General features: G+C 35.2%; 3 protein-coding genes across 3 annotated transcripts; 1 reads left to right on the forward strand and 2 right to left on the reverse strand.

Annotated features, from left to right (window-relative positions):
- The first annotated feature begins 6,101 nt into the window (after positions 1 to 6,101).
- LOC125673898 (uncharacterized) lies at positions 6,102 to 7,664 on the forward strand. The gene is made up of 2 exons (XM_048910828.2): positions 6,102 to 6,200; positions 7,200 to 7,664. The coding sequence occupies exons 1-2, from the start codon at positions 6,132 to 6,134 to the stop codon at positions 7,488 to 7,490; spliced, it is 360 nt and encodes a 119-aa protein (XP_048766785.1). The 5' UTR covers positions 6,102 to 6,131; the 3' UTR covers positions 7,491 to 7,664.
- Positions 7,665 to 16,922: 9,258 nt separating this feature from the next.
- On the reverse strand, positions 16,923 to 17,648 carry LOC125673890 (uncharacterized). The gene has a single exon (XM_048910819.2). It carries the CDS (start codon positions 17,541 to 17,543, stop codon positions 17,064 to 17,066), a length of 480 nt encoding a protein of 159 aa, XP_048766776.2. The 5' UTR covers positions 17,544 to 17,648; the 3' UTR covers positions 16,923 to 17,063.
- Positions 17,649 to 22,307: 4,659 nt separating this feature from the next.
- On the reverse strand, positions 22,308 to 23,648 carry LOC125673882 (glutathione peroxidase 2-like). The gene is made up of 2 exons (XM_048910810.2): positions 23,189 to 23,648; positions 22,308 to 22,911 (listed from the first exon to the last, which is right to left on the reverse strand). Exons 1-2 carry the CDS (start codon positions 23,525 to 23,527, stop codon positions 22,450 to 22,452), a joined length of 801 nt encoding a protein of 266 aa, XP_048766767.1. The 5' UTR covers positions 23,528 to 23,648; the 3' UTR covers positions 22,308 to 22,449.
- Between the last annotated feature and the right edge of the window lie 1,584 nt (positions 23,649 to 25,232).

Here is a 25,232-nt window from a genome sequence, read left to right on the forward strand (position 1 = left end):
AAAAACAATATGTTCCCAAACTTTGTTTGGGGAACATAATAACATTGGAAAGGAAAATATTATAGTTTTGCACTGCAATAATATTTGCATCTTTAAACACACACACATTGCATATAGTCATGATATTGAATCAATACCTTATTATCATGCTACAAGTCGATCGGTCGTGGTGGCGCGCTCGTATTGGAGCAGAGGGACCAGGGTTTGATTCTCGAATTCGGCGCGGTGTCAAACCTCGGACGCATCCTGCGTTGCGTCAAACCTAAGACGTGATTTATTCGTCGCGTCAAACCTAAGACATGACTTATTCGTCGCGTCAAACTAAGAAGTGACTTATTCGTCGCGTCAAACGTAAGAAGTGACTTATTCGTCGCGTCAAACGTAAGAAGTGACTTATTCGTCGCGTCAAACGTAAGAAATGACTTATTCGTCGCGTCAAACATAAGAAGTGACTTATTCGTCGCATCAAACCTAAGCAGTGACTTATTCGGCGCGTCAAACCGAAGAAGTGACTTATTCGTCGCCGCGTCAAACCGGAGACGTACAAAATCGATCATGTCTGTTTCTTCGCCAATTTCCCGGCTGAAGAAATGAAATCCACGGTTCTTTTGGATATTGCCCCAAAAATGGATATCCCGTGTCGTGGTAAGTGTTGGAACGGCATTTGCAATACTCATTACAGATCCCAACGTATTTACAGCAGTAAATGCATTGCTATACTAGTATATGATATTTTACGTGCATACGAACAGGAAGTAAATCCCACGAACAGAAAGTAGACTGACAGTAAGTTTCCACAGACAGTAAGTCCCCCACGAACAGAAAGTGAAATCTACGTCCTCACAAACAGAAAGAAAGTACCATTAACATCGGGGTTTTGGGGTACGAAAATTCTACCCCACGAAAAGGTGATCCTATATTCATGAAATATTTGCGACTGAAAATGTGTTTCAATAGTATGACAAAAATTGAAGCATTGCAAAATAATAATTGTACATGAGAAACTTACAGTTGATGAATGATAACTCACAATGAATGTGTAAAATATTGATACATAATTACTATGCATAAATTACTAACAATGAGTCTGTAACACAATATACAATGCATTACAAACATTTGTATATCGCCCTAGTCAATTTAAGATCTATAAAGCGCTTCACATTACAAGTTTACAATTACAAGTTTTAAAAAAGGTTTTATTATGAAAAGATGATAATTGTGAATGAGAAATTCACAATGAATGTGTTAAACAATGTTGAATTAAATGTATACAAGTAATTTACAATGAATGTGCAGCAGAAACAGTCTGACAGAAGCCATACCCTGCTGCGTTGGTAGCAGTGAAATAGAAGAGGGTGGCTTTAGTTAAACTGCAGAAAAAATGCAAAATATTCTTATAATAACCAAAACATTCAAAGAAATTTGTTTAAACGATATGAAATTTCATTCATATTTCGGCAAAACATGAAACAGCATGTGCGTGATGCGTGTCTGGCAGATAAATTCTAATATACGAAAAAATCGTTAATATCAATTTCTAAAAACCTTTCATCTGGCGAAACAGTGATATATTCAATGTTCTAAAACTTAATTTCGTGGTGCAATACTGCTAATGTAAATATATACATAAATTTGAATCCACAGTTACTATAAATTCTATTGTTAAGTAGTGAATAAATATCAAACATTACCGATCGTGATATCACAGAGAGTGATGCTCAATTAAGAAGAATTATTATCTGTATTCTGCGTGTGATCAGTTTTTAAATCGAGCCATGCTACTGACAAATACCTTGATATTACAAGAGTTCCAACAGTCTTAATTGAAGCCAGCATTTCGTAAATTCTATGGTCGTTATAATGATATTGGCAAATACAACCTATCATTATGCCGGTTTCATACCAATTGTTAGTCCGTTCTTTACACAGATTTTGACTACCGATAACTCTGTTTACCTGTTCTAGATATAGGGTTCAAGGTGTGTCCAGGGGTCAATCTAATTAAAATCAGATGTAACGGTTAGAGAAGATCTGATTTTGTCCTACTCTTTATTTTGTGTCCTTTTTTTGGACTTACATGTGTGAGATTGATCACTGTTCGTAATATTCAGATTTTCATGTTTGCTTATCAAGTACAAAACAAACAAAATAGCTTCATGTGTTTAATAAAGTCATCTACTGATTCCTAAAAGCTTCAAAATGTAGTAAAATATAAGTATTTAAAAGGTTTAGAGTGCCTTAATATCGATTTGAATAAATATCCATGATTTAACAAAATGAAGAAATCACGAAATTTGTCATTTCGAGTTCATTTTTAAAATAAACAAAACATTGATTATCTGGTTACGAATGAAGATTGGTTCTGAATCTTTATTTCAAGGAACTAAATACGAGTAAAACAATCGCATACCTCTTTGTGACTGAGTTTATATGACACGACGTTTAATAGTCTAATTTTAGCCATGCAGATGTCGTCTTTATATACCAAAAATAACTCTATGTGCGCCTTGTCGTACTTTGTGATTTATATGCATGGTAGTTTGAGATACTCTTGACCTGACTTTATGTGAAACAGAAGCAATTTCCAAAACATTATTTCTATTTAAGATCATCACGGCACATGCTTTGGTTTCATCGGATTTGTTGAACACCAGTTGGTGTTGTTTTCATAGTAGTATCGAACCACGAAATCAAGCGACTAAAGATTTATAAACATTTCTCAGGAAGGAAGAAATTACATCCGTATCAACGAAAGAAATCCACAAAATTTTATACCCGTGGCAATTGATAAAACTACGTACAGTGTAAGTCTAACAAAAAATGCTACATAAAACTACCATTCATAAATGCGCATTAGATGGCCAGAAGAAGATAAGGATCGGGTGTTGTTAGCTATGATATATACTATTAAAAAGTTTCCCTTTATTAAGGAGTATCCAGTTATTAAGTGGAATACTGCTTTAAATTATTTAAATCATTTATCTTGTATCACCTTCAATGTTCTGATTGAAATAACTTCTATAAAGAATACAAAATTAACAGTGGGACAAACACGGGCCCTGGAAACATCAGATGTGCCTAGGAGGAGTAAGCATCCGCTGTTGACCGGTCACACCTATATATATATATATATATATATATAAAGGTGAAGATAACGAACAGTGATCTATCTCATAACTCCTATAAGCAATACAGAATAGATAGTTGGGCACACACGAACCCCGGGACACACCAGAAGTGGGATCAGGTGCCTAGGAGGAGTAAGCATCCCCTGTGGACCGGTCACACCCGTCGTGAGCCCTATATCCTAATCAGGTAAATGGAGTCAGAATTTGACCCAATGATAGGTTGTATTGACGAACTATATCGTTACAACGACCATATATATACGACTTTGAAAGGTGGGATCAGGTGTTTAGGAGGAATAAGCACCCATGTTGACCTGCCATACACGCTCTGAGCCCAATATCCTGATCAGATAAGCGGACTATTTCATGATTAAAATGACGGCTTAATAATTGTTATGAAACACGTATTCTTTTTCAGCTAAAAACTTCCCTGTATGTAGAAGAGGATAAATCTAAGCAAATCGTGGCTGTGTCTGTGGAATTTAAAATGCAATGCTACCAAGCGAAAGATATAAGTATGCATGTTTCAATGTAACATTTGATAACTGCTTAGAAATATGCAGAAGCGAGGAACCATATTTAGTGTAGGAATTTCTGTTATTTGTCTCGACAGAATAAGAATAATTGACCTTGTCATTGTAATACTAGTACATGTAATTGGATATTACCTTAGCCTTAAGATTACCCAATACTGGTGTTTTGAAACAAAATATTTCACGTTTGGGGTCTTTTCCAGTAAGTTCTTGAGTGAATACAAAATCATCTGGGTTTCGGAATTCACTCATTATAAAAACTTATTATAAAACATGCAGCTACGCTAATGACAGGGCGTGGATTATCAGTAACAAAATTCAATGATTATTCGACACATTTCGTGACATCAGTCTCGTGATAGCCTCCCTGTCTGTGTCCTTAACCTTCACCTCTATCAACCAATGATACGGGAGCTTGCACAAACTCGCTATGTCAGACTTTGATGTCATTGTATACATGTAATTATTATCATTTATGAGACAAATACTCTAATTCATTTACACGATAACAAATCAACACATTACAACACAAGAAGGACACATGATAGCCTCCCGATAAACAGATAATGTAGTGCATCAGATTACTCCGCTTATCTAATCAAAGCATATGGCTTATGGCGGGTGTGGCCGGTCAATAGGGGATGCTTACACCTCTTAGACACCCGATTCCACCTCTGATGTGTCTAGAGGTGCGTGTTTGTTCTACTCCTAGTATGATATTCTTTAGAGGAATTATGAGATTGACCACGGTTCATTATCTTCACATTTTCTTCACTATAAGACACTCACAACTCATACCATATAATACGGATGTATATTTAATTGCTGTTATAAAATTTAGAAATTCAAAATCTCCCTCATGCATAGCTCTTATCCTTGGACGAATTTGGCTCCACTTTTTTGGCACGCTGTTTTTGGCTATATTTAGCTATACAACTTCATAGTTATTTCGGATTTCAAACATTTCGGTTGAGCATCACTGAAGAGACATTATTTGTCGAAAACCGTATCTGGTGCATCAAAATTGGTACCGTATAAGTTTTACAATATAATACAGTAGCATTATTTGATCAGAGTTTGATTGAACTGAATATTTTGAAAAACCGACCTCTGGGTTCGCGCATGAATGTTTAAAATGTTTGCGGAAAATACGAGTTTCTTAACCAAGCAGTGAATTTAACATTCTACGATAAAAGACTCTAACCATTCTTAGTGGATATGCTATCTTTCAAATGTGCCATTCGTTATAAAGTTCACGCATATATTGATAGATTCACATGAATACAGATTGTTTAATTCATCATTCTAATCTATGTTCCCATTAAAAATGATTAATTCTCAAGGTAGGTCAGCAAGTCGTATATTGGTATCAATAAATCATTAAACACGAAGCATACATATTTCAACAGAATTATTCTACCTCTCTCGATATACTAAATTTATATTTGTAAATTATTATCAATTATGCATATGTATATACAATTCTATAATGCTGATTTTCCTATGGAAAAATAAATGTGGTGGTTTGTTTTTTTAAAAATTGCATAAGGTGTTTTCTAATTTCAAATACTCGTCGTGATCATTATAAAAATTAGAAGAATTTTACCTACCTTTGGAGGTCTATCCTCAGGGTCTGTGGCTTGGTAGGTTTAACAATTTTGTGAGTAAATAGATATAAAGGTAATTGTTACATAAGATATATAGTACATGTGAAATCATCCACAGATTGACATTTTGAATTCAAACTATCTATGACAAAATACACAGTCTTGAATGCTCAGAATGAACCCACAAAAATAATCATGGAATTCGCATTCGTAGAGAATTATACCTAAAACACAAATCGACATTTACTTTCTAAAGCGAATGTCGCGTCTAAAAATCAAATTAGAATTTTTGGCGTACGCCGTTGTATTCGGTAGTTTAACTTTTATTAATCATTTTGCTAGTTTATAGTCTCTTCCTTTAGAAATTCAATTAATAATGCACTTACATGAAATTGCATGGAAAATTATTCAAATATTTTTAATTAGCATGAGTGCATCATATGCTCTGTCAGTGTTTTAGTGTTCATTTTCTCCATCTTGAAATGTTCATTGCAGAAAATATACGAATTAATGTAAAATCGCCTGCACGTTCTTTCTATTTCAGTTCTATTCATTCAAAGTTTTTGATTTACTTACACTCTTACAATACAAGCAGCAAACCAATTTCAAGCTGCTTTTTTATTGGAAAGATTCCAGTATGGTACTTCGTTACCAGAATATTAACTTACTGATAGAGTCTGCAATGAACGCGATTGGTATTCCTGAAAGTGTATGTCGTTCATTATCAAAATTAAATTATATTTATGGCGTACTAGTTTTAATTAGTGATGGATCTTTGTTTTGCATGACATATGTGTCATGCAGCACGGCAGTTGAACCTAATTATAATACTATCCGCCGGACGGGGTTTATGTAAATGGATGATTCTGTATAAAAATGTCGAGATACCGCAGCACTTTGATTGTTGCAATTGGACATCAGACAAGATGGTAAGTATTCACTGTTTTCTCAAATCAGAGAAAAACAACTTTAAAGAATGTCTAACATACTTACTATATTTTCTTTATTTATAAAATATTTATATGAAAGTCAAGAATTTAACTGTCCATTTCTTCTTTTTTTTCTTTTTCTTTTTTACTATTAAATATAAACGAAGTTAAAACATAAGTAAAAATGAAAATTATTCTTTACCTTAGTCTAATTAAAATCTGAATAAATTGTATTACTCTAGCGAAATAAGATATTGTTTTTAAATGAAATTTAGATTTCTTAAGAAATCTTACTAAGATGTGAAATATTTTGATTGCCGATATACTTTCTGGTTAATGAAAATTGACTGCACTAAAAATAAATCTATTAGTTTACAAAATACACCCTTTCAAATCGATATTATTTGATAAAATCAATGTGTGAAATGATACACATTATGGCCTGGGAGTTTAGGATTCCAAATGTAACCTTGCAGTTGATAACATAACAAAAAATGACCTGAGCATTTTCTTCTGAGTACATTTTCTCATTTTTAGCATCTTAGTTTTCTGAGTGCATCTTTCTCTATATCTGAGCACGCTTGTTTTCGGAGTATTTTCTCTCTGTATCTGAGCACGCTTGTTTTCGGAATATTTTCTCTCTTTATCTGAGCGCGCATGTTTTCTTATTGTGTTCACGATTGTTTTCTGAGTACTTTTGTCTCTGTATCTGAGCATGCTTGTTTTCTGCTAACTTTTGTCTCTGTATCTGAGCAGGCTAGTTTTCTACGTACTTTTTTCTCTGTATCTGAGCACGATTGTTTTCTGCGTACTTTTTTCTCTATATATGAGCACGCTACGTTTCTGCGTACTTTTGTCTCTGTATGTGAGTACACTACGTTTCTTTACGTCTCTGTATCTGGGCACGCTAGGTTTCGGCGTACTTTTGCCTCTGTATCTGAGCACGCACGATTCTGAGAACCTTTTCTCTGTATCTGTTTATTTTACTCTGTATTTCAGGAGAAGCACGTACCAGTAATCCTTGCTGCCTCTTTGTGCCTGTGTTTAGTGTACACTGCTGTCGTCCCAGCAAAGACGCCCCCTATGTGCCTCATGAATTGTTTGTCAGAATGGCTGCCTTGTGAACACGAGTGCCGAGTGGACTATCCGAACAACCCAACAGAAATGAAGGCCTGTGCTGTCGAATGTGAGGCGGAGAGGGTTGAATGCATGACGGTGTCCGTTGACCCTGTCTGTAATAATAACACTGCCAATAACCAGCTTCACGTGCCATTTAAAACAATTTTTTGATGATGTAGCTTAGTATTGCTGGTGGCTAATCTTTTTGGCTCGGTGATATTGTTATTAGCGTCCATTTATTATGTAGTTGTTAGTCAAAGATAAAACTCTGTGTATTCATAATGTATTAAAATCGTTGTTGTTTGATTATGGCATTGCCAAAAAAATAAAAAAATAACAAAATAGATTCTGCGTCTTACATCTCCTATTGGTGATTGCATTTGTTTTCTGTTCTCATATGAAAAGGTAATGATAACGAACGTGATCACTATCATGACTCCTATATGGAATACAAAACAGAAAGTTGGGCACAAACGGACCCCTGGATATACAAAGGGTGGGATCAGGTGCCTAGAGAAGTACGTGTAAGCACCCCTATTGACCGATGAAACCCGTCGTGAGCCCTATATTTTGATCAGATAAATGGAGTAATCCGTAGTCAGAATCAGTGTGCCTAGAACGGTCTGACAATAGGTATGATCAACGTCAGACAGCATTTGACCCAATGACAGGTTGTATTGGCAAACTAAATCGTTATAACGAGCATAAAATTACGAAATGCTTACTTTAAACGAGACTTTTGAAGATCCATGCATCATCAACTTGTTTGGCAGTAGCCTGCCTCGGTTTAATGTCAATATCATAACAGTAACCAATACATCTGTTCTTAGAAACTGATTTTGACTACGGCTTACTCCGTTTACCTGATCAGGATATAGGGTTCACGGTCGACAGGGAATGTTTATTCCTCCTAGGCACCTGATCCTACCTCTGGGATGTTTATGACTTTGTGTTTGTCTAACTCTTAATTTTGTATTTTTAGGAATTATGAGTTTGATCACTTTTCGCTATTTTCACCTTTTCATATGATAGGTAAGGCAAGCGTTGTATCAGCAAAAAGATGTATTTCTGTCGAATGATAATCTATATTTGAGTCCTCTATTGAGAATGTCTTTAAATTAAAGATTCGTGAGTGAAATGAGTGAGCTGTAATGCTCATCTAGATCTATACTAGAGTTCTTGACTACTGGTCCTATATCTACTGGAGTTTCTCTCCTACACTGTAGTCGTTTGTTCCTAGTGCATGACACATCTGGCCGTCATTGTTTTGTTCCCAGAACCGTCTAACTTCATGACTTACAGTAACATCAAGGGCTTTTCTCTGTCGCGATTGTAACAGCTAAAATGCAGAATGGAATTTCCGATAACTTTCGGAAAAGAGCCATGTTTTCGTACTATAATTGTAAAAACGAGGCAAGCTACTGACGGATACGTTGATGCTACAGCAGTTTTACAGTCGCCTTTAAAGCCAGCATTTTATAAATTCTAAGGTCGTTATAACGATCTAATCCACATACTAATGCTGGATCCGCCTTTGGGCAAAGATATATTTTTGCTCTTATGAGAAATGTATGTACATGTGTGGATACTCTTGGTTTTACAAAATAGATAAAGAGGTTGTAATGATAAATTGGCGTACATATCAAATGCACGGATCTTTTGAAAAGTATTAAAAGGACTTTTATGATAGATCACTACCTCAAGACACATTTGAAACACTTGACGAACTGAAGTACATTTTATAATTATTTTAAAAGCATTAAATGGACAGAGGTGCTGATGCATTTTATACTAATTGTTTTATCACAAAAGGTATCTACTTTTTAGCATTATGCACTCATCAGACGGGGGATGTACTGACAACTAAATAAAACCTTTTATCTGAAATAAGTTTAAGGCGTACGAATATGCGATTTAAATACATTATTTTTTAAAATGTCTGAAAAACATAGTAAAGAATGGCGTGTTTAACATTATGCTGCATTTTGAATTATGGGGAGTATGTATGATTATGATAGTGGTGTATAAATGTAATACTTTGATGATAAACATATGACATTTCAATACTTCCTCACGATAAATTAAAAGTTAGGTATTTGAAATCATAGACAGCTGCTTTTTCAATTAAAACGAAACACGGAAATATTCATATCATGTGATAAGTCATTCAAAAAATTGCTTTGTTCAACACCACTCTGATTCTACGCATAAGTATTATGAAATTAAAATAAAATAGATGCTGTAGTTCCTCATTGACAATATCTGCGTTATCTATGGTGAAGACACCAGAGGTGGGATCAGGTGTCTAGGAGGAGTAAGTAGCCCCAGTTCACCGATCACACCCGCCGTGAGCCGTGTGTCTCAGTCAGGTATAGTGAACACAGTAATCCGTGGTCAAATCAGTTGAATGGTCTAACAATTGATATGAAACGCGTCAGACAGCATTTGACCTAATGATAGATTGTAGTACTAAATTAGATTGTTATAACGACCATAAAATTTACGAAAAGCTTGTTTCAAACGAGGTGGTTGAAACATCTTCATCACATCAACTCATTTGTCAGTAGCCTACCTCGGTGAAAAACTTATCATACGCAGAATAAGCTTTTGCATATAGAATCAAATGAAATACATAAACAACATACATAGGTGATAATGGAATATTTCTACATAAATATGGGAAGGTGTTGATGGAGAAGCTGAAATCATCACGTTTGTCATTAAATTGAGTTGTTAATTTGCCGTTAATATCTATTTTCAATAAAATATCTAAGTATGAAGCAGAAGTGGACAACTCTGTGGTGTCTTTTATTTGGAGAAGCTGACGTAATACTGTTTGTCGATTGAGTTGATAGCTTGCCCTGGACACCTATGTTCAATATGTCCTTTATTTCGAGTTCACTTGGATACATATAAATGAAAACAATCATTGTTAAAACGTCGTCGATATATCTAAACCATATTGATTGCCATAGCAAGATATCTTTTCTCCTAGTGTAGAGTGTTTTGAATAAATTCTGCTCCGTTAGAATATAAAAACAGGTCAGCCAATAAAGTAGCACAATTCGTGCCCATGAGAATTCCAACCGATTGTTGGAACACTTGGTTTTTACCAAAGACTACGAAAATATTGTCAATGGGGAACTCCAGCATCTGATTGATATCAACTTCATAGTACTTGTGTGTAGAATCAGAGTGGTATTTAACAAAGTAAGGTTTTGGATGATTGATCATAAGATATGGATATTTCCTTTTTCCATTTTCATTGAAGAGGCGCTATGTACATGTATGATGTCAGAAAGCCTAGTCTTTGATTTATTGTGAGGAATTGTTATGTAAAGTGTCGAAAAGTCATTTGTTGTTTTTAATGTTTTTGTTTTGGGAAATTTTTTGTAATTTCAAATTAACTTAAAAGTTCTATAGGATTGTTTTTAGAAATCCACATTACATGATATGCCATGTTTATGATATGATATATTTATCAAATGACGTGTTATGTTTATTCTATAGCATGTTATGTTTATTATATGATACATCATGTTTATTATATGATACATCATGTTTAGTATATGATACATCATGTTTATTATATGATACATTATGTTTAAGTGACATGTAAATCTGATGGGTAGGCGATTAGTAAATTATAAAATTCTGAGAATATTAGTTTTAATTTACTCTTGCAGTCATTGATAGTTAACACTAGATATTGCGTAAACTAACATGGATACACCTAGAACGCTCCAAATTCGAAAAATTGATTTTCCTATTTGAAGACAAAGTATGAGAACAACGCGAGTTGTCTTTCTTTGAAGCTGTGGTACATTTCTTGCATGTCTTGAAGCACTGGTTCTTCCATATAAAAACAGTGAAGGCATGTGCATGGTTGTCCATTAGTGACCTCATTTTTAAAACAAATTAATAAATTTATATCTATACCTGACTTTTGACATATTTCTTGTATCTTGATATATAATAAAATGTTTTCTCTTTTCCATGACTTATGCATTTTTAAAAAAGAAAATCATATATTTTCAATGTATAAGAAAGATTTTCTGTCTCCCCCAAAAGGCAACAAACGTCAAATTATATTTTCATGATTGCCTCACAAATCAACAAAGTTTGAAAAATGGGTTTTGTCACCTTGTCCTTGAAAGACTTTCGAAAAGTATGATTTTCTGTCTGAGGAAATCTCCGTGTGAATAAAAATAGACGGTGATCTTAGCTGTCCTGAAAGTGGGGGATAACAAGATTAATGCGTAGATTTTGATCTTTGTGGTCAGCATAAATAACACAACTGGTTGTGTCAAATACGGTTCAAAATCGAAATTCTTTGAGTTTTTTGTCACAAGACCAGCAGATGTATATCATAGTACTATCATGTGATTCATTAAGCTCGGGGCAGCAGTTCTGTAGCTGGGAATGCGTGATGTGCATTGCTTTTCTCTAATACTTGTCATGTGTATCCATGTTTTCAAGGATAAAGTAAACACAATTTCTAAGATGAAAGTGAATTGTACCTGTCACCCAATATATAACTTTGTTAAGATAGTTAATGAACAAGAGGAGATAACGAACAATGAGAAGTGTCATAAATCCCATAAAAGTTACAAAATCAAGAGAAAGGCTAGTTTACATAGAGCCCTGGAAACACCAGAGGTGGGATCAGATACATAAGACGAGCGATCGCCCCCTGTTGACCGCCAGCCGTAACTCCTACATGTCCTAATCGTAAAACTGATTCTAAACGTTTACAACAATACATGTGAAGTTTGCGAACGCCGTGGAATTAGTAACGGTAGTGTGCTGTCTATGATGAACGTGATTTTTAAATCATCTTGAAAACATTGTTATGAAAACAGACATTTTTACTATTTGCATTACGTGTAAATCTGAAGAACATCAGAGTCATCCCTAGGAAACATGATTCTCTTTATCTAAAAAAAAAATGAACTATTGATACATTGTGTTTGTCAGAGAGCAAGCTGTATAAACACGACCCTTAGTAAACACGATTCTCTTTATCATAAAATGAAATATTGATACATTGTGTTTGTCAGAGAGCGAGCTGTAAACATGACCCTTCATGTCATGTAACTTCATCATGGACAGACATCACTTCCCAGTTCACTGACCTTAGAGAAGAAAATAACAACACTAAAACCTCCCAAACACACTATGTGTACACAGCAAGATGCACTGAGAAGTCCTTGAGTGTGAGTGCTGTAATATCACAAATGAATTTTTTTTTATGAAACTCAAAAATTTATTTCGAATAAAAATGGTAAAAAGGAAAAGTTTGATGCCCAGTGGAAACGATAGAACCTTCTGTTTTCTTAACTTCTTTGAGCTCTCTCTCTCTCTCTCTCTCTCTCTCTCTCTCTCTCTCTCTCTCTCTCTCTCTTTCTTTCTTTCTTTCTCTCAAATCCCACATACTTTCAGCTTATATGCTTTGTTTCTTTTTTTTTTCTTTTTTTTTTCTCTGGATATAATATTAATGTATATCTGATGTACCAGTATGTGCACACACAAAAAAATAATAAAAACCTTTCCAAACATCTGTATTACTGGAATTTCAAAACAGACTTTCAAAATTTTCTCTTGATACTGTCTAAGGACTTCAGTACAAAATCCTATTACTCAATAGACCAAAAAAGTATTTTTCTAAAAGCGTACTAAGGCAAATCAAAGGCGTTATAACGCCAAAGGAAGGCGTAAAAACGCAAAACAGGGACGTAATAACGTGAATAAAAGTCATATATATAATAGCGTAAAATACATGTAAAGGCATAATGCAAATTAAAGCCTTCATAACGCGACAAAAAGGCATTAAAACGCAAATCGAAGACGTTAACGCAAAAGAAAGGCGCAGTAATACACTAAAGAATGCGTAATAATACACTAAAGAATGGCGTAATAATACACTAAAGAAAGGCACAATAATACACTAAAGAAAGGCGCAGTAATACACTAAAGAATGGCGTAATAATACACTAAAGAAAGGCGTAATAATACACTAAAGAAGGCGTAATAATACACTAGAGAATGGTGTAATAATACACTAAAGAAAGGCGTAATAATACACTAAAGAAAGGCGTAATAATACACTAAAGAAAGGCGCAGTAATACACTAAAGAAGACGTAATAATACACTAAAGAATGGCGTAATAATACACTAAAGAAAGGCACAATAATACACTAAAGAAAGGCGCAGTAATACACTAAAGAAAGGCGTAATAATACACTAAAGAATGACGTAATAATACACTAAAGAAAGGCGCAATAATACACTAAAGAAAGGCGCAGTAATACACTAAAGAGGGCGTAATAATACACTGAAGAAAGGCGTAATAATACACTATAGAATGGCGTAATAATACACTAAAGAAAGGCGTAATAATATGAATTATGAGTACATAAACAGTGTAAGTTGAATATTATGTGATAGTGTTGAATATGTAACTTTCTTTGTTTTTATCTCATTTTACATAATATGTACTCATTATAGAAATAGTTGATGGTAACATTGAAAATTTTCACCTCGGGAAAACCATTGTCAACTGAGGCGCAGACGACGTCATGGGCATCTGTTTCTGTAAAGGACCGCAGACTAAGATAAGAGATACTTTCTAGCTGTATCATCAGATAAGAAAACGGTAGTTTATACATTTGTATTGCGTATCCCATACATGCAAGGTGAAGATAACGAACAGTGATCAATCTCATAACTCCTACAAGCAATACAAAATAGATAGTTGGGCAAACACAGACCCCTGGACACACCAGAGGTGGGATCAGGTGCCTAGGAGGAGTAAGCATCCCCTGTTGACCGGTCACACCCGCCGTGAGCCCCATATCCTGATTAGGTAAACGGAGTTATCCGCAGTCAAATCAGTGTGCCAAGAACGGCTTAACAATCGGTATGAAACACGTCAGACAGCATTTGACCCAATGTTATATTATGTCTTCTACATACTAAGAATTAACACTCGGTAATTAACTTGAAATTACATCGAACGATACCCTCCTAAAATAATCGTCAGTTGCATATCTAGGGATTATGCAATGAAAATGTATTCACTACCGTTCTCTTCTATCTAAATCTAAATAGTCTGCGACCCTTTTCACAAAAATTCTTACCTTTAAGATAGAGATTTTAAAACACTGTAATAATCTTTCAATATTATTTCTGAATGAGTGAAAATATAAGTATACACTGTACATGCTGCATTTCTGAATACTTTAAGTGTATACACTGTATTTCTCAATACTCTAAGTATACACACTGTATTTCTGAATAGTATTACTATACATACTGAGTTGGAACTTTATTCTTACTCGGGACATCGTTACACTCAGAGTATAGGACAGACACAGAATGTTTTTTTTAGTAGCAAGATTTATGTTGTTGTAAAATTGGTGACTGGTCCTTCCACCTCATCGAAGGTTGTTGTGTTCGAATACTTTTAAAGATAAACACATTCTTTTTCCGTGGCCCTGCCCTGTCCCACCTATCTTACAGATATTCTTATTCTTAGATATTTTATTGTACAACGATTTACTACATCTACAGGTCTATTCAGATAATCGTGACTTCTTTGTCCGTCATTTGGAATTGTTTGTTACATATTTACACTTGACGATTTATTTGTAAAAAAAAAAAAAAAAAAAAAAAAAAAAAAAAAAGGGGGGGGGGATTTCTGGAATCGCCACTGAAAGGTTGGCGGGGTATCCTTAAGAGAAGCTAGGATATTCCTATCATTTTCTCTTATTTCTATGAAGCAGGCACGTAGAATCGGGTGGAGCAAGGAGTTAATACTTTTCTCGTGTCATTACGCCTTATAGATCCGCGTTATTGCGCCTTTTCCTTTGAGCACCTTTATTTTGCGTTTTTACGCCTTTGACTCGCAATACTGCACCTTTGAAAACATTTTCTTTTGTTTGAAATGATCATGACAGGCTTTCGTACATAAGGTTACTTCTGATGGTTGTTTGGAGAGGGTAATGGTCTTACTCAATCGCCTCTCACCGCATCGTCGCGAACCTCGCCCAAATACTCCGAATGGAGACGATGTTCTTACCAATTCTACCCGAGTTTTATCTTTCTGATCGGCAGTGTTATGTGAATGGGTAACGTGGTCTACCACGTGGACGTTTGCTGATCAATATGGAAAGACAAAATGCAGGAAATAATACAGGCTTTTGTTTTTATTCTCCACCCATTCATTTAACAAAATCTATATTTCCCATGTTTTTGCCTTAATATTTTTACCATTTGAAATAATTGATTATTAGAATGTAAATAAACGAAATGAAAGTAGAATGTAAAGAAAAGAAATGAATTTTTTGAGAATGCATGAGCGTATGAACTGCAACGCCTCACGCCGACTAAAGCGCTTCATTAAGATTGTCGCCATGAAACATCGTAATTCATGCCCCTCATAATTTCAAAAACTGAAAATCATTTCTTAATTACAAGTATTACACAAAAACACGATCTCTGCTTCATGTTTATTACTTAAAGCACCTTTCGGATTACGTCATACATGTTGACAAAGTCCATCAGAAATAAAAATAAAAATGCTATTGCTGAAGTCGCTGTGTCTCTATTGCAGCCTCAGTTAAATGGAAACAGTCCTTCCAGCTCGAGTTCCTGTCCCGGATAAAATTGTGTTTGGGGTAGAGCATATTCGGTTCCGTAATACGGGCCCATAAAAAAAGCTGGAAGTAAATATGTAAAATTAACCATATGTATTTAAAGTGTATAGACAGTATCATTATACATGCATCTATCACGGAGTCAAATACTGTCTGACGTGGTTCACGTGGCTATTCATTACGTACTGATTTTGACTACGCAGTACTCCGTTTTCCTTATCAAGATAGAAAACTCACGGCGGGTGTAACCGGTCAACAGGGTAAGCTTTCTCCTCCTAGGTTCCTGATCCCATCTCTGGTGTGTCCAGGAATCCGTGCTTGCCCTTCTCTTAATTTTGTATTCTTTATAGATTTAAGAAATTGATCACTATTCGTTATCTTTACTTCTCCATCTCTGATGTCTTTTGTTAGAAATGTCAAAGTGTATACTTCTATACGTTTTTTATATAATGAGAGATCGTAACTTCTTGTTTCATTTCTACATGATTCAAACGATCTATTTATCAAAACAGTGCATCTAATACCTTAAGGTTGTTTTGTGTAAGACAAGAACACACCACTTATTCACACGAGCTTGAAATTGACATGACAGGTGATCACGTGATGTCATTAGGGCATCTTTCTTTACGATGTTAACATTTGTTTACACGGTGCACTACAATGAATTTGAAATTCCGTAGTTTTAAGAAGACCTAGATAATTTTAGAAAGACCTAAATAACGCTCGACAATATTGTATAAAATCGATATAAGACACAAAAGCTTTGCAGATATTGTAGGCAGATATAGATAAACATACATGCATACCGAGAATATAGTGCGTACGTCAGCGGCTCACAAAACGTCAACAATACAGCACATTATTTCATTATTGCTTTCAAAAATCGTGTTTTCTATTAAAATTAATTTTGAAGGGATATGGTGAAGAAATATCATGAAGACCAAATATTTTCAAATTTTATTCTAAAACTGCTATAATAGTGAAGGCATGCATAAAACGATATTTTGACACCCTGATCATTAACACTATGGATACAAAATGAAATTTGTCAACACATAAGACAAGACAGGCACCACATCAGCACGATCACAACTCCATCAGGTCTAAAAGCCAACCCAGGGCACTATTTTCTCCCATCCACCAAGGTTCAGTGTATTTGATTTCTGTGTTATTTTCTGGTTCTTCTCTGTTCTTTTCCTTTCGCCGCTTTTTACTTTTGTTTTTCCGGGTTTTCTGTTTTCGATCAGATCTTGTTTTATTTTTACGTTCAGCCTCAATTTCGGTACCGCCACCATTTTTATTTTTTGCCTTAGATACCGTACCTCCTTCGTCGACGCATTCCAGGGTGCAGCGCTTGTGATTTCTTTTGCAGCGACGAAAACAATTGAACAAGATAGTCCTGTTTTTGGCAACTGGAAATTTGCAGTCATTGTAGCAAAGCAATTTCCTAGAATCACATTTATCCAAACAAATGTCTCCCTTTGGTACAACTTTCTTCTTTGGTGCTGCTGACACGCCACAAAGGAGAATGGTAAAAATCACGCTCAAATGGAAGATATACCACATTCTGTCTGAAAGTCTGTCTACAAGAAAAATGTTTTAAAATCCTATCATCCAAGCATTACAAATTAACACTCAACAGCGCACCCATCAGTAGCAGGTTCTCTGATTGAAGTTATCATTTCTCAAGGCATTTATACCATCTTCAAGAAATCTGCATAATTTGAGGTTTATTTCAAAAAAGGAAAAATCGACAAATCTGAACGGTTGCAGTACATACTTAAATTTGATTTACGTTTTTACACACTGATAAATAACCCTGTTAATTACAGAGTGTAATCTAAAGCTCATTAGTTATTCCAACAATATTTAATGTCGAATAAAGGTCTGTGATGCTTAGAAGTACTTATTTACCTGCCATCAACAGTGTGTGTTAATTAGTGGGCGCAGTACTGAATAAAACAGAAGGACAGAGTAAGCGTTGATACATTTCGCTCCGTTTTTGCATCATAAAAGCCAAACAAAATTGTTTTCATGTGTTCTGCACCATATATTTGCTTTTTCATTTTTTTTTATGGTGAAAGCAATTCTTTAAAAAATAAAAACGAATCAAAATTGTCAGCTTCAAAGCAGGTTGTCTTTCCCTATACATGTATCTTTAAAATGTGGTTTGAAAACAATACAGTTTTATGGTTTTTGGGAAGTTGGGATGAGTAGTTCTTTTCTTTGAAAAGGTTTTAAAGGATTTTTGTTTTTTTGTTTTTTTTTTTGTTTTTTTTTTTAATGAGCATTGAAAAACAAGCACTGTCTATCTACAGAGGACGGCACGTGACATATTAGATCCCAATTTTTATTTATCACAGTATTTTTATTTTTTATTTTATTTTTTTGGCCTTGAGACGTGCTTGATTACTTTGTATTTCAGCAAGGGCAATGCCATACTGGATCCCAGTTTTTACCTATATTCTATTTACCTATCTATTTTTGCAATGAGGTGTGCTTGATTACTTTGTATTTAAGCAAGAGCAATGACTTTCCATACGTATCACATTTATAGTTTTATAGTATTATCAGTATCATACTTGCAAGTATTATTCTGCATTGATTTAAAAATAACATGTCTGATTCTGTACCTATTTTTGTCAGGAATGGCGTCTTGATTAAGTCTTTAATTTACAAAATAAAATTAAATTACACCGCTAATTTATAACATAAAAATAAAATTTTACGCAACATACACATGTGATTTACTTAATTTTTTTCTTTCTCTGTTTAAGTTCCAGTGTCTAAATAGATTTGATATTCTGGATTTAGAGACGAGTAATGGCATATATACTGTTTGTCGGATTGACCTTAGTTCATTAAGGATCTAACTATAGGATATATAATTAATACTATGGTCCTTAATGGCTGAAATAATTTCACAAGTTATGCCAAAGATGTCTCATTTGATTCTTTGAAATTGCATAATTTGAAATTACAATTTACAATTTTGTTTCAAACATGAAATTAGAATCATAAATGATTTGGTATTCGCATTTCTGCATGTCTTTTATATTTATATAGATTTTTTTTTCAATTTAAACAATGAATTAATCTGCCTGTATTTCATTAAAATGAAAATTAAATTTCATTTAAGGAAAAATGAAGATTGAATTACATTTAGCGGTTGGGCGATCAATAATATCAAATAAGTTTGAGATTGGTATTATTCTTTTAATGCGGTTTTTCAAACTCAATAATTTTAATTCAAACCGTTGAAACCATTCACGGAGTTGCAGAAAAATACAATATTCATTTCTACTTACCGTAAGGAATATCTTAATTCAGTGTTATATTCAAAATCTGCGTAATAAATAGTCTGTGGATTTCATGCAGCAGCATAAGGTGTTAACATCTGCATAATTTGATGTTAGATGATCGAAACCCTCGTCAACACTGTAGACCACAGTTTGTACGGGGGCCATTAAAAGGCTAATTGCCTCGTGATTAATAACACCACTAATTACTGGAGGATTGTCTAAAACATAACATCATAATTTCTTTGATGTGTTAAGCAATAATTTCAAGTTGTAAAGTTGTGATGTATTCTTTCCAGGTCACTTTGCCTCTTGACGAAATATTTCTAACAAAAGCAGAATTCTGCCATGTTTCTCTCCATACATTTCCTTGAGAGAGAAAAATCATGTCGTTTATCAGGTGTTGAGCTATTTATAATAATGACATATGATTTCACTACTTACAAAAGCTAACGCTGAAACACTCGAGGTTTATTTCTACTTGACCTTTGACACGCGCATGATTACCAAAGTGATTCAGACAACAAGACGCGATGAGAACGACGTCCGTCGCCGTCAAAGTGATGACTAAGTCGCTTCGCTGACCCTGGTACTTATCATTAAGGAAGATAGAAATATTTAGACAATATCTAACACGTGAATCAAATGTTCCATATTACATTTTTTGAAACACGACAGATTGTAATTTAAGGAGTTTAATTACTAGGGAGAACTTCCATGGCTCCGTTTGCCTATGATTTTTACATCTAATTGTCAATTATTGTGGACGTGTTGTATTATGACCCACATTCATGATTTATGAAAGTGTCAAAGTTCATTGGCTGTTATTGCATATTAGTATTTTCTTTTAAAATTCCTGAAGGTATATACATGTACAAATGCTGACATTTCTAATCTTTGTGTTACAGGTTTGGATTCTAAACAATGCCAAATTGTTCTTTATAAAAATACACCAATACTACGTGAGCATTATTATATAAAATTTCAGAATATCACCACCTTGGTACTGAATAAAGATTTTTCTAATGATCTTTCTCCGTGTTCGATCTTCATTACGCGACTGTCTTTTAACAAATATTTTAAAGGTGTGTTTAAGTAAACATCTTATTTCCATTCCAGGCGAATACAGAACGGGGTAAGAATCGAACCCACTATCCCCTGAACCTAATTGGTGGAAGATAGAGGGATAGACCAGAGAGCTACAGATCCGCCTTTACATGTATAAAACCTTCGGTATACGGCACAGTTTTTTTCGGCGTACGGTTGAGGTTTTATATCAATGTATTCTTGTATCTCCGTCTCACAAGTTTGATATAAAACAATTCCTGAAATAGTTTGCTACTGCCCTTGTGTACAAAAATACTACCGAAGATCAAAGCTCCATGCGAACCAGAAACTTATGCACAGATTCCAAAAACTTTCTTTGTTGAAGTAGGCATGTTAGTCAGCCTGCTTACCGATACATAACCGCATCTGCTAATCGTTACTTAACCGCAGCCTGTTAACCGTTACGTAACCGCAGTCTGGTAACCGTTACGTAACCGCAGCCTGTTAACCGTTACTTAACCGCAGCCTGGTAACCGTTACGTAACCGCAGTCTGGTAACCGTTACGTAACCGCAGCCTGGTAACCGTTACGTAACCACAGCCTGCTAACCGTTACGTAACCGCAGCCTGTTAACCGTTACATAACCGCATCTGCTAATCGTTACTTAACTGCAGCCTGTTAACCGTTACATAACCGCAGCCTGTTAACCGTTACATAACCGCAGCCTGTTAACCGTTACACAACCGCAGCCTGTTAACCGATACATAACCGCAGTATGGTAACCGTTACATAGCCGCAGTCTGCTAACCGTTACATAACCGCAGCCTGGTAACCGTTACGTAACCGCAGCCTGGTAACCGTTACATAACCATAGCCTGCTAACCGTTATGTAACCGCAGCCTGCTAACCGTTACGTAACCACAGCCTGGTAACCGTTACATAACCGCAGCCTGGTAACCGTTTCGTAACCGCAGTCTGCTAACCGTTACATAACCACAGTCTGCTAACCGTTACTTAACCGCAGCCTGCTAACCGTTACGTAACCACAGCCTGGTAACCGTTACATAACCGCATCTGCTAACCGTCACGTAACCACAGCCTGGTAACCGTTACATAACCGTATCCTGGTAACCGTTTCGTAACCGCAGTCTGTTAACCGTTACATAACCACAGTCTGCTAACCGTTACTTTACCTTAGCCTGGTAATCGTCACATAACCGCATCTGCTAACCGTTACGTAACTGTAGTCTGCTAACTGTTACGTAACCGCAGCCTGAATACCGTTGCATAACCACAGCCTGGTAACCGTTACGTAACCGCAGCCTGGTAACCGTTACGTAACCGTTATCTGAGAGTAATGGACGAGGCTGGACATTAGAACATTCCATCATCTAGGCAGCTAAAACTAATTCTCAAGACTCGTCAAAAGTGATACATTTTGATACCCTAAAGCACAATTATCAGTAGGGATTTTGAAAAGTTGTGTTCAGGAAAAGCATAATTTTGGGTGTTTTAACATACTGTATTGTCAAGATGTTTACAACAAATAAAATTGTATGTACAAGTACGAAACGGCCAGATCGATTAAGCATCATTTTAAATATTCTAAATTTCAGGCGTCTTTTGTATGAAATAGTTCTCATTGAATAGAATGGAGAAATAAAACAAATTCAGAATAAAATATCTCTCTCTCTCTCTCTCTCTCTCTCTCTCTCTCTCTCTCTCTCCTAAATTGTTCTGAAATCAAGCCAGTGTATATTTTGACTAATTTTCTTTGTACAGTAAGGTATGAAAACATTGCCCGAGTCTGAACTTAAACCATTAGTTGCCGGGAGGCGAAGTATGTTCTTTATAATAGCTCATCCTTTGGTTACGTTGTTGCGTGATCGTTGGGAGTCACCTCTCGTAAGTCAACTTTATATCTTTACTTTACATTAAGTCTATCAAACAGTTTACTATTTTCAGGATGAGCAATAAGTCAACATTGAATTAATTTTTAATATCTTAAAATAACGTAATCTAGAACAATTTGATGCAAACAATGGTATTAAAAACCAATAACTAATGCCCTCATATTTAAATGAGAATTTTAACAAATGTTGGTGGGCGTTTTATAAAATTTCCTGTCAGTGATGCAACTGAAGCGCCTCTCTCGTGACTTTAGGAATACGTCTTAAGGCCGACTCAATGTCTTTCTTGATTATTTCCGCCGACGTCCTATGACTGTATCGCTTTAATGGTTGTCCGTCATGTGAAACCAGAAACTTCTCATAATTCCAACTGACGTCACTTCTACATACGGGCTGCCAGCTGATCTCGTTTAATTCTCGGGCGATTTGCCCGTCGTCATCTTGCGGCAATGGTTGTTTAACCTTAAGGTATTCATATATCGGGTGAGTTTGACTTCCGTTAATATCAACTTTGGAATAGATAATAAACTTCGGTTCAAATTTAACTCCTGGTCTCACATTTTGTAAGAATAAAGGGATTTCAGCGTTATTTAAAGGTTCCAGTTTTCCGAATTGATTGCAAGGAAAAGCCATAATTAGCAGACCTTTTGGTCCATACGCCGTCATCAAGTCATTCAACTGAAGAAAAAGCATTATTTCAATTTTTAAAAAACAGTACCACAGGAGATTAAATACGAGAAAACAAAAATCCTTCTTAAAATTTGCATATATTATATCATTTTAAACAAAAGATTTAGTATTTTACTTATTGACAATGATAAGTATTTATGTATAGTTACACCGTATCCAGATGCTGTATTTTTAGCCAGCGTAGAACTATTCTGTTAAATATAAGCCTATTTTGCCTTAATCCAGTATAAATCAAATTTGATTAATTATTGGAAAATGAAATTACCTGCGTTAATTCATGCTTAGTATTTTTATCACAAGAGGCCATGTTGACCACAAGGGTCACTCTCCCGTGATGCTTATCAAAATGATCCATTTTCCCATTCGGCATGTTGGCAGACAATTCGTAAAACGACGACACAGATAAGACTGGAATCGGTTTCACGACGATATTATTCCCGGTAGCAGTAGAGGTTTTTTTCCTCACTGACGGAGACCCACTGGGAGAAACCTGAGCATTGTGTTTTCCAGCTCCCGAAGAAGATCCCGTTGTGTGTGGAATCCGGACGGACGGAGCCTGTAAGCTATGAACGTTCTGCTTTTCCGCTGTTAAAACGGACGTCATGGCGGAACTGGAACTAATGCACGAGACTTTGCAATACCATGAACGACCAAGGATTCCTCACACCTATCCGCGCACTTGTCATTGTAAGTGAGCTAATATCAGAAATATTGAAAAGGAACCTACCGTTCTTCAAATCAATACTATGTTTCTGATATCTACGTGAGGCACTCTAAAGGTTGATTTTTACATGTTTTTTTTTTTCATAATCATTTTCAGAAGTGAAAAATTGATCGAATGCAGTAATATTTGAATTTAGTGACACAAACTGCAACTCAGGGTTTTTTATTTAATCCAATTGCATAAATTATATGAAATAATCGTAGTTCCCTTAAAATGCCTCCGGAGTGACGTGCAAGGGATATTTGTTGAAGACATGTTTGCGATTATTTGAGAGTTAAACATTAGCCCTAGCTTATGTGATTACATATGTTTGCGGACCATGCTCCGAGGAAGAGAATCTGCTATTGATTTTAACTTGATACAAGAGGGGAAAATTCACAACTGAAATGTTCCATAACAATCCACCTATCAGTTCTAATATTGACTGATCATTTTCAAGTACGCTTTTAATTTCTTTGTTGCCTTTCAAATCAATATCCCGTGTGAAGCGTATATCAACCTCTAGCTGGGGATTAACGCTAGATATCAATATTTTACTTTAAATTCCAGATAAAGACTGTCGGACTTCTTGCAGAAGAAGTTTGCGTTATCTCAGATAATTCGGGGTCTTTACATTATTCGGGGTCTTGTGTCGATGTACAAAAGATCACACAATTTTTTTTAAAAAGTTATTTGTATAACAGACTCCTAGTTTTAATTTCGTCACTGGTAGTAGTCATTCTCCTCGAAGATTTAATCTCTATGTGGTCAATGTAGGGATATTAAAAACGATATGGTCCGTATCCTGAATGTGTATGATCACTTTTCTTAACTTCATACCTTCTTTCATTTCAATATTTCTTCGACGATTTCTTTTCTAATTTAAATATTTTTTCAGAGATTTTTTTTCGAGAGAGATTTGTTTTCTAGAGAGATGTTTTGACTAATTATATGAATTATGGTGATTTTCTTTCTAAAAGTCAATAAGGATTAAGACGAAACAAAGCCTTGGAAGGGTTAAGTAAAAGAGAATCAACAATTATCCCCAACTCTACGGTCACAGTTTGGAAAATGATCATAGCATACGTTTGTCACTCAGGGAGAGGATGTTTCAGAATTGCTTTACTGGAGAGGATGTTTTAGAATTGCTTTACTGGAGAGAATTTTATAGAATTGCTTTACTGGAGAGAATTTTATAGAATTGCTTTACTGGTGAGAATTTTATAGAATTGCTTTACTGGAGAGGATGTTTTTATGTTGTAAGAACTTACATGCAATTCAATAGTCTTATGTACAATGAAACATTATCAGTTCAATACTGCTAGTTGCCTCCGACCAAAATGAGTTAATGGAAGTTGTTTGTTTTTGATTTTTTTCACTTTTTAAAAATGATAGTATTTTATGCAATACCCGTTTAATGTTGATCACAGGAACGTGCTGCTCTGACCCCAACAGTAAGACAGACACCATTCTTATGTGAATTGTCATGACAATGTAAAAAGGGGAGATCACCCACCCAGAATGACATACATTGTTACTGATGAAAGTTGCCTAATGGTCTCCCCTGGTGTAAAACAAAATATTGTAAAAATTAAAAACAGAAAAC

This window comes from Ostrea edulis, chromosome 3, assembly GCF_947568905.1.
Source record: "Ostrea edulis chromosome 3, xbOstEdul1.1, whole genome shotgun sequence".
Lineage (NCBI taxonomy): Eukaryota > Metazoa > Mollusca > Bivalvia > Ostreida > Ostreidae > Ostrea > Ostrea edulis.